Raw genomic sequence first — 10,000 nt, 5'->3', positions numbered from 1 at the left:
ATGACGATGACGATGACAATGACGATGATGATGATATAGGTGAAAATATAAACCATAACTATATATTACCACACATGCCTTAATGTACCTGACTTACCATATGAGGTTTTACAATATCCATAATATGCTGGCACTCCATAAGCTGCATAGCAACAGCTTCCAGTGATGTGTGTTTTAACAGTGCTTCTTCATCATCATCTGGTTTTAACAGGTTGCAAGATACTGGGGTCTGAGATCTCATACTTGAAGTGGATCTGGAACCCCATTTCAGAATTTAGTTATGAAAAATACTGACTTCACTAGCAAATCATAAAAAGGACATTTTCATTATCACTATCACCGATACATAAATATCACATGTTTATCATTCTCCTTTTTCCAGTTCTCTCTTAAAGTTGCCTCACTCCTTTCCTGACAGTACTTACTTTCTATAAGAACAATAAAAGAAAGAACATATCCTGTATGTCCTGTCAGTTTACTCTCTGGTTACAAGTTCAAAAAGAAGGAGCAACAGCTACCTGATTTAAGTTTGTTGGAATACCTGAGAACTCTTTGCTCTGATCTTTGTAATGTACAGACCATCTAAGTGGCCTTAACCTCTTTCTTGGTAAAATTAGTTTCATGTAGTGCAATTCTCCTCCAAGAGTTAAGATAAATAATACTTCTAAGAGTATATGAAATACAGCATAAGGTTTCAACAATTACTTAAATTCAGAATTGAGAAATTGATACAATAATGAAAAGATAAGAGCTAACTTTTAAAACAATAACACAACAAAAGAAAATGTTCTTGGCCTCTCAACAAGATAATGTCTATGATAACCATAAGTAAGTATTTATGATAATCAGAAGTAAGCGATCATTGCAAGAGATAGGCAAATGCTGGTGCAGAAGTCAAACTCACTGTTTTTGTCCTGCTGCCTCTAGGTCTTTATTGTCTGAACTTAGAGGACCCAAACTTGTGGGAACGGCCTCTTCTAAAACCCCATTGTAGTGGGGAATCCCTGTGGCTGCTGTGGTACTAAATATTTCTCTTACTGCTCTTTGTACTTTAGTTTGGTCAGCATCTCTGGTGCACAACTGTGGAATGGTTAGTATCTCTTCTGGAGTTTTTGCCATCTCTTGAGGTAATGGGCTGGATTCCATACCAATTGACTGTTAGATATGAAAACATGAGTAGCTAGTTAAAACATTCTTCATATTATATGAAAAAAACAGATTAACAGTGAACACATAGAGGAGATCAACTGTAATGCAAGCATGATGATTATCCAGTCTATTGCAATGCAAGTTTACCTAGAGTATTGTTGGATAAAATAGCCTTTTTTACATGCCCATAATTTATTTCATCAAAAATAATTGGCAAAGTATATCATTCCAAGGAAAATTTATTACTAATATCTAACTTGCACAATGCACAGAGGTGTAGTAGAATAAGATGAGTCACTAGATAATTCTTTCTGTACAAAGAATAGGGAAAAGAAGAAAGTTACTGCTAAGTTCTTGCTTTCACTGTGTTTTGGTGCTATATAACTAGTTCATGAAGAAAACAAATGGAAATTCTCTTTACAACGAACTTTTAAATGATATATCTATCACATTAGATATATTTAAATCATTCACTTCTGTGTCATCTGCATAAACCATTTCTACAATACCTCTCAGAATTCAGTAATCACAGTAGCCCACTTCTGGATCTAACACTAGTAGAAGTGATCATTCTACTATATCTAACAAAAGAGGACCATTTCATATTGGTATCTTGTAAAACAAAACAGTACTATACAAAAGAAAGAAAAAAGTAGTATATATAAATAAAATGTAAAAATACACAAAATTAGTGAGCAGAAACCACGTGACATGACACCTTACTTACAAACTGCCTTTGAACTTGGATATATCGGTCCTTTGTGTATTCAAGATCTGTAATAAGGTCCTGCATTTCATTTGTGAATCGAGTGAGGTTGCTCAACTTCAAATATTTGGTTGCCTGAAAAGAGAGTGAATGAAGGGAAAACATTTTTTCTATGTTTGATTATATAGTTCATCTATAACTTTCCAGTTTAAAAATTATCCTAAAAATAAAGCATAAAACGCTTACCTTACTAAAAAGCAATCGTAGATGTGAGAAGTAATGGATAAGTTTCCTCGAGTCAGAGGATATGTATGACAGACACATGGGTCTAACAAATCCTCGTGCTCTTACATCATAGAGAGTGAAATAATGTACATATACATGTATACCAGGCTCTATATCCTGTTGCACCATTTGGGTATCTGCACATACACGAAACTCCCCACTGAAAATAGAAAGAAATACTTTATTACATTGTCCAAGGTATGGGTAACTATGACTATCATCATCATTATCATTACCATCACTACTAATATCTTTATCACTATTATTATAAATATCATAATCTATATTTTCTCCATCATTATTGAAAACAACCTCAATTATATCAAAATAGTTTTCAGATATATATGATTTTATTAGTTCTTGATAACTATTGCTAAACCATTTGTTATTTATAAAATAATGAATCTTCACACCTTTTAGAGTTTGTCAATCAGCAATAGGAATATCAGTTATTTACATATGAAACTCTGCTTATAATAGTCAACATCAGCACTAACTGTTACTGGAAATCATATACCATTCTCTTCTCACATTTAGATTTTCAGATCACTTCTTTAAACTACTAAGTATCCTATCAAGGTGACTATGACCACAGGAAATGCCTACAGGCTTTCGTAAAAGGTCTTTTCAGTGATATATTTTCCACTGAACTTCTGTACAGATCTTAGCCCCAAACAGGCAATTTCACTAAATCAGATTATCAGTAAAATTATATTCATAAATATCATCACTGTGGGTTATTAAACCCACAACATATTTAAATAACTATCATGATAAGCCCTATGATACTTTATTATCATAAACAAAATCCAAATACTGGTTATGAATACCTTGTGTTTAAGTAATCTGTTGACATCACTTTCACTACAAAGTCATTTAAGTCCAAGTGGGATGGCTGACACTGTGGGATTGTCAGTAGTGGCATTGGGCCCTCGATCTCAGAAAATTCAGCAAGCAGGATGATGTCTTCATTTACAGCACTTGCTGTCAGGGGCTGTGTGGAGGAGATACATCACATTGCTGCTGACATATAAATTTGCAAAGTATCAATATATACCGGCTACTCTTAGAGAGAGAGAAGCAACACTGTCATAATGGAAACATACACAGTATCAATAATGTGTTATATGTACAAGTTTCTCCATCACTATCTAAACTAAATAAAGTGAAGATTTTTGATAAGATAATTAAACATACACAATTCAACCTATCAGATCTGAACACCAACACCATAGTTAGCTATGAGTATATTCAATATACTTAAGAACTGATCAATTGTCTTGTATAAATGGTGTTTTACACTGGTTACTATTATATGAAATTTGTTTCAAAGAAATTAAGATAATACAATATGATACAAGAATATAAAACATAATCAAATACAATATGTAGGTTTTTTGATTGACAAAAGATTTACAAGATTTTTGTTTTTTTCATATTTTAGCATCAGAATCAAAATCTGTATAAAAAAGAATAAGCAATGTCTAAGACATTCAAGAACACCAATAGCTATTGAAATTCCCTGAAACAAAATACATTGTTTGTCTTATTAGTCACAGTTTTTTAATGTTATATGAAATAGAATAGTTCAAAGAAAATTCTAAGTGAAATAATATAAGAATAAAAAAGGGAAAGAAATGGTTTCTTTACAGTTATGATTTGTATGCTTGGTGGCTTATCCTTCAAGCTACTTAGTCTAGTCTTGATATTTCTTTTGGTAGAAAATTAGAAGAAAGTTATTATGATTCATCTTAATAATATGATTTGATTATTCAATGTTGCAGAAGCATCCATCCTACTGACCAGGTCATGGTCAACTTATGCTGAACAACCTGTATCTAAAACAAAGAAGGGAAGAGCAAGAAAACACACAATTATACTAAAAGCTGTACTGCTTCCTTAGACAATATACCCTGAGGAAGCAGTCTGATGAAAAGACCTCCATCAGTCATGTGTGCTTCCCTGCTCTCTCCCTTGTTGTTTGTTTAGCTCGAGGAGAGACATGTTTATTTACAAAATTCTTTTCAAACTTACCCTATATATAGGAGGTGCAACAGTGGATCTTATATCAAGTTCTGGAGGCAAAGACAAAGGTCCTGATGGAAAGGAAGAGTTTGGAAGATATATTGAGTCTGGCTGCCATCTTGCCATGCTGAATCTGAAATCTGAAATAATATAACAATTAAACTTGGGTTATAAAACAGGTTTCGGTTTACAGGTTTTGCTGCCTGTCAGGTTTTCATAGAGATATATACTGATAAAACAATAAGTATAAAGAACTAATCAAAACATCTTTAAACAAATCTTGGTTGCTAATCGAAGGGCAAAAACAATGTTCAAATATAAATAGAAGTTATAATATCTGTCTCATGCTATTCTAATCTAACCTAACCTAACTTAATTGCTCTGCCTTGTCTACAGAGGAAGGTCGACTTAGTCACACTTGTACCAACCGTCAAGGAAGACTGGACCTTCTTTAAACTAACATGATCCTTTTTTCTGTACACAAAGATGGGCAGTATTTACGTACAGGCAGTAAATGGCAGAAATGTTACTCATCAACCAATGCCTCAACCCTCTTAACCCAGTGGTGACAGTTTTCCCTGATCTAACTGAGCCATGTGCCTGGGTGCTAATGATGAGTCACTCAAGTGGAAAATTTGAAGCACAGCATGATACGGATCCTTGTCACCCAGCACCTGGGCTCAATTTATTACGGCAAGGATGGATGTCTACCATCAGCAAAGGACTAATTATCATAGCTATATTAGTTTTCACAGCTATAACATCCATACAGTAGATTTCCATCAATACCTATTCATCAATACCAAATTTGTTAATATTTAAGAGAAAGTGCTGAGAAAATTGTACATAGGGAGCACAACAAATCTTACATAGATTGAATATACTACCAAAATAAGTGATGGTTAATGGCTAATGGTAAAAGTAAAATAAATATGCTAGACATCTAAGGTCATGTAGCACTATAGGAAGGTGTAGTATTAGAAAGGGTAGGGAGGGAGGGGTTGAGTTAGTAATTAGTTGCTATACATCAACAGTCTAGAGTAGAACTGGAAAGGTTAAAGATGGGTAAAGGAGACAATGAGTGACTTTGTTAAGGTAGGGTTAAGTAAGGGGGGGTTAGATCAAGTGAAGGATATGCATGCATCTGAGGAAGGAGAAAAAGTTGTCAAGGCAGAAAGGGTGGGATTCTGTAAGGATGTCTGAGAGGAGAGCTATTATTAGTTGATCTACGAGTGATAACAGTTACAATGCGTGTTGGAGAACTTAAAGGGGAAGGAGCTAGGGAATGAAAGGGGAGGTGGTGCAGTATCAGGAAGGGTATCAGGAGGTGGAGGATCCAGGGAAGTGTTGGAGCAGCAACAGAGATTGGAGTGTCTGGATTTAGAATGGCAAAAGAATTTGACTGGGGGAGGTAGGGACTAGAACTGGGAGTGTAAGATAGGAATAGCTACAGGGGAGGGCATAGGAACATCTTGGGAGGCAGGAGGAGGGGCAGAGCGAGTAGTATTATTGGAGAAGGGAGTAAGAGAAAAGCCTCGTCAATGTGCTTCCTGCCTGGCTTCACGCAGAATGAGGCCAAGTCTGAATCTGAGGGTTACTATCTCAGATTCAAGCTTATAGGTGAGGCAGCCCTTATAAAAATACATTATTGGGGCCACTACAATTGGCACATATGCATAACTGTGCAGAGCAGGATGTCCTAAACTCCAACAATTTTGACATTGACGAAGAGGTCATCTCTACGGAAAATAATCTTGGCAATGTTCGTGGGATTCTTACAATGGCCTCTGGGGGAATGGTGTAGCACTGTACTGATACTACTACATTATAGTCCATGAGGCAGGTGAGTAAGTCTTCTCCATAAAATGAGCAATTTTTGTTGTAGGAAAGGCAGTGTGTTGGGGAGATAGAGAGTTCTAGGACAAGTATTGAGGGGGGGATGAGGTTCTGCAGGAATGGGTTTGCCATTGAAGTCTGTCAGAGTTGATAATGCTTTAGCTTAGGTTTTCGATATATTGGTGACAAGAAAGGTACAATCTGGGTGGCTGCAGAAGAAAACTTTGCCTACTTGTTTCTGAAGACATTGCTGGAAGAAAATAGTGTTGTCAGAGTAAGGAGTTATGGGGGAGACCATGAAAAATCAGTCCCATTTGGCTGGACTTCACAGACTATTTAAATATTTGTGGCAGTGGAGGTAGTAGAAGGACGGGGCCACGTGGAAGAGGAATTAGCGTTGAGAGAGGTGTGGAGGTGGAGGTGGACAATAAAGTTGTAGAGTAGTAATAAAGGAGGATGGGGTAGTTAATTAATGAAGAAGATTGTGGGGGTAGAGATGATGTTGAGAATATTGGGAGAGTAGGAATGGCTCCTGGAGGTTGAGTGTTGACCTGGTGGATGCTGTAATAGTAGGCATTAAGTCAGGGTAGTAGTAGTAGAGGTCAGAGTCAAAGGAGAGTCTGGGGTCGGGGAACTGGGAGAAGCTGAATCAGGGGGGCTATGAAGGGGCAAGCCTCATTGCCCCAAATAAGGGTATAAAATCTTCATTACTGGCCATGGTAAGCCTAGAGTATATTAGGGAGAGAAACAGTTCACCCTTCAGTGTCTCCTTCAGGGGTAAGAGATAGACAACTAAACAGGGGAATGCCATGCCTATGGCTCCCCAAGCTGTTCAGGACTGGCACAAAGACAGCCTTTCATCCTCTTGCCACAGCAGGGGAGATCTCCAGCATTGGGTCTCAGTCCTGTCACATTAACCTTTAACTTTAGACAATAAATTTTCTTTAATTTTTTTCTTTTTTTGTTTTTTGGTTTTGTTTATCATATTTATCATATCATTTCATATTATTTTTTTGTCGCTAATATTTCATCATGACCGCAACTGTTACTATTTGAAAATTACTCTAAAACAACAGGCATCTGAACATTTAATTTTATCACTGAAATGTAAAAAAGGAAGTTTGCATTTCCACACAACCCAAATCGACAGCTAATTCTGCATTATCATTTACAGCTCACTCTAACAGTCTTGACCTGCTAGCGACTCAAAGTAAGGCCCTAAACACTCTGCCTGAACCATGCACAGGAAGTACCTCGGTAACAGTACGTAGTTCCGCCCCCTCGGAGGGTCAGCTGACTCTGTTGACATCACGCGGAGCCTCGGGTCGCTTACGCTCCGGGGCGAGGCGCCGGGGAGGGAGGGAGGAAGGGAGGGAGGAGGGAGGGAGGGAGGGAGGGAGGGAGGGAGGGAGGGAGGGAGGGAGGGAGGGAGGGAGGGAGGGAGGGAGGGAGGAAGGGAGGGAGGGAGGGAGGGAGGGAGGGAGGGAGGGAGGGAGGGAGGGAGGGAGGGAGGGAGGGAGGGAGGGAGGGAGGGGGGGGGGGAGAGAGAGAGAGAGAGAGGGTGAGAGAGAGAGAGAGAGAGAGAGAGAGTGAGAGAGAGAGAGAGAGAGAGAGAGAGAGTGAGAGTGAGAGTGAGAGTGAGAGTGAGAGTGAGTGTGAGTGTGAGTGTGAGTGTGTGTGTGTGTGTGTGTGTGTGTGTGTCTGTGTGTCTGTCTGTGTGTGTGTGTGTGTGTGTGTGTGTGTGTGTGTGTGTGTGTGTGTGTGTGTGTGTGTGTGTGTGTGTGTGTGTGTGTGTGTGTGTGTGTGTGTGTGTGTGTGTGTGTGTGTGTGTGTGTGTGTGTGTGTGTGTGTGTGTGTGTGTGTGTGTGTGTGCGCGTGTACAAACGTCTCGAACAACTTGTCATACTCGCATAAACTCAACTTGAAGGTTCATTGAATATGGTCGAACTGCATACTACTGATAAGAGCTTAGATAAGTCGGCTGTGTTATGCTGGCGTTTTATACTTATACTGGTACTAGTGTAAGCAAACATGGCGAAGGGCTACCAATTTTAACAGTTGCAGGATGATGGAAAGCTTGTAGAATTCAGAGTGTAGTCAGGGGCCAGGCGACTGGAACCTGGGGGCCAAGTGGTGCCTTATATGCTATACCCTTTTCCAGCAAGACGCCTGATCTTGGTCCGGACAATCTGCTGATGAACCTCACTGGAAAAGCCGAACCCTCCTAGTGATTACTGTTGTTTGTAACATCAATTGTTGAAAACTCCAGTGGGGAGATTGAGAGGCCAGCTCAGGTCGCACCATTGGTGAGGATCCAGGATCTGGCAGTCCGCAGGAAGAGCATATACTGAAGCTCACAGAGCCACCTTCATCAGTCCAACTCAAGGCATGAGTTTGACTGCATGCCTCCTTCCAGACTGGTCTATCTTCTCAGCACAAGAATGGGAAATAAAATTCATAAGTGAATGTGAATGCAGAGACAGTCTCGAGGATTAGGCAGCAAGTCTCCTTCGTGTTGACCCCAAACACAGGCGACAATCTTGCAGTCAGTGAGACCACGACCACGAAGCTGTCCGCCTCTGACATGTTTGGTGTCAGAGTCACGATGCAATATACGAAACCCCTCCTAGAACTATATCACTAGCGTAAGTATAATGAAATTATCTATTTCAACACCACTGTGCCACCAAAGATCTCGACTCTTCTGGGTATCATGCTTTTGTGTGGCCTAGAGCAATGGGAATCGGAGGCTTGCCCTGCTTCGGAATCCCATCTGTTGATCGGGAGTCTTAAAATTTTGGCTGTATAACCACGGCAGGGCAAATTGGTAGTAAACACGAGATAAAAGAACAGAATGGCCCAAACCATTGAGAATCCTTGAGTATGCACGAGAACATGGTGGGAAGGCTTACTGAGATGCGTCGAGGATGAGTGCAGCCCACGCAGCTCGGAGGTGCACTCCTCGTGGAGGTGCTACATATAGCGAGTCCTTGCGCCACGGTAGACCCTGACAAAAAAGTGTGTTAGGGGTGTGCTTCTGGACAGAATAGGGATTAACATTAAACATAGATCACACTAGTACAGTTTTCGCCGCTCTCTATTGCCGTTCATCCTTATAGTCGTTGCAACCAGGATTCATGGCCCGGGGTCGGTGGGTTTATCACACAGCCAATATATCAAGACAACAAACTATCATTCATTCATTTCAGTGTCACATTCTGGAATTCATATGTACAAACTGCTACTGCTGTTTATTGCAAAGTAAATCATTAATACAAAAGTACATTAAAGAATGAAAATGTTAATTTTATTTCCTACCCGCCTTTGCCTCTACTTTCCTGGTCTGGTCAAGGGTTCTTTCAGTTATGACTGCCAAAAAATAAAAATGAAAAGAGATTGCTAGTCCACCGCACACATCTTTCTCTTTGTCAGTTGCTGACTGATTTAGTAAGTAGTAAGTTATTCTGATGGAATCTCATTTCCTACCATTCTGGTTTCACTTGCTTACATCGCACCTGAGGTTGGGGTCGTCGGTCTGTCCCTTTATAACACCTTTCTGCTCAGCTTCCCCCTTCATTTCCCCTGGGAGAAACATCAAAGAAAAGGCTTAGCACTCTTTGGGCCTAATATATAAGGCCAGTGGTTCCCGAACTGGGCGCCGCAGCACCCTTGGGTATCGTGACAGTACCAAAGGATGTCGCAAGCTTCTAGAGTGAAATAAAGTCTCCGAATGCAATAAGTTCCTCTTATTTCTTTAGTGAATTTCATATTTACACATTGGACATGTGCCCTATGTTTATTTATTTCGAGCAGCAGAAATTCATGGAATAGACGAGCGTGGAGCAAAGGGGGAGATGTGTTAATAAGTCTCCGAATGCAATAAGTTCCTTTTATTTCTTTAGTGAGTTTCATGTTTACATGTTGGACATGTGTCTTATGTTCATTTATTTCGAGCAGCAGAAATTCGTGGAATAGACGAGCGTGGAGCAAATGGGGAGA

The 10,000-nt window shown here is 39.6% G+C and overlaps 1 protein-coding gene across 10 annotated transcripts in view; it reads right to left on the bottom strand.

Moving 5' to 3' along the window:
- Positions 1-10,000, bottom strand: part of LOC125047034 — a 40,426-nt gene that overhangs the window by 7,541 nt on the left and 22,885 nt on the right. For 6 of the 10 annotated variants that reach the window (XM_047645065.1, XM_047645066.1, XM_047645073.1 and 3 more), the window contains 7 exons: positions 8,914-9,008; positions 4,175-4,305; positions 2,971-3,134; positions 2,102-2,300; positions 1,877-1,990; positions 905-1,155; positions 98-254 (listed from right to left, as the gene is read on the bottom strand). In XM_047645065.1, coding sequence (XP_047501021.1) covers positions 98-254; positions 905-1,155; positions 1,877-1,990; positions 2,102-2,300; positions 2,971-3,134; positions 4,175-4,291 — 1,002 coding nt within the window. In that variant the 5' untranslated portion in view covers positions 4,292-4,305; positions 8,914-9,008. Of the gene's footprint in view, positions 1-97; positions 255-904; positions 1,156-1,876; positions 1,991-2,101; positions 2,301-2,970; positions 3,161-4,174; positions 4,308-7,254; positions 7,351-8,913; positions 9,009-10,000 lie in introns of those variants that run through there. The other 4 variants (XM_047645069.1, XM_047645072.1, XM_047645068.1 and 1 more) reach the window with 3 other exon arrangements.

Source organism: Penaeus chinensis, chromosome 40, assembly GCF_019202785.1.
Source record: "Penaeus chinensis breed Huanghai No. 1 chromosome 40, ASM1920278v2, whole genome shotgun sequence".
NCBI lineage: Eukaryota > Metazoa > Arthropoda > Malacostraca > Decapoda > Penaeidae > Penaeus > Penaeus chinensis.
Note: the sequence above shows the minus strand (reverse complement) of the source record. Positions and strands in the feature narration are given on the sequence as shown.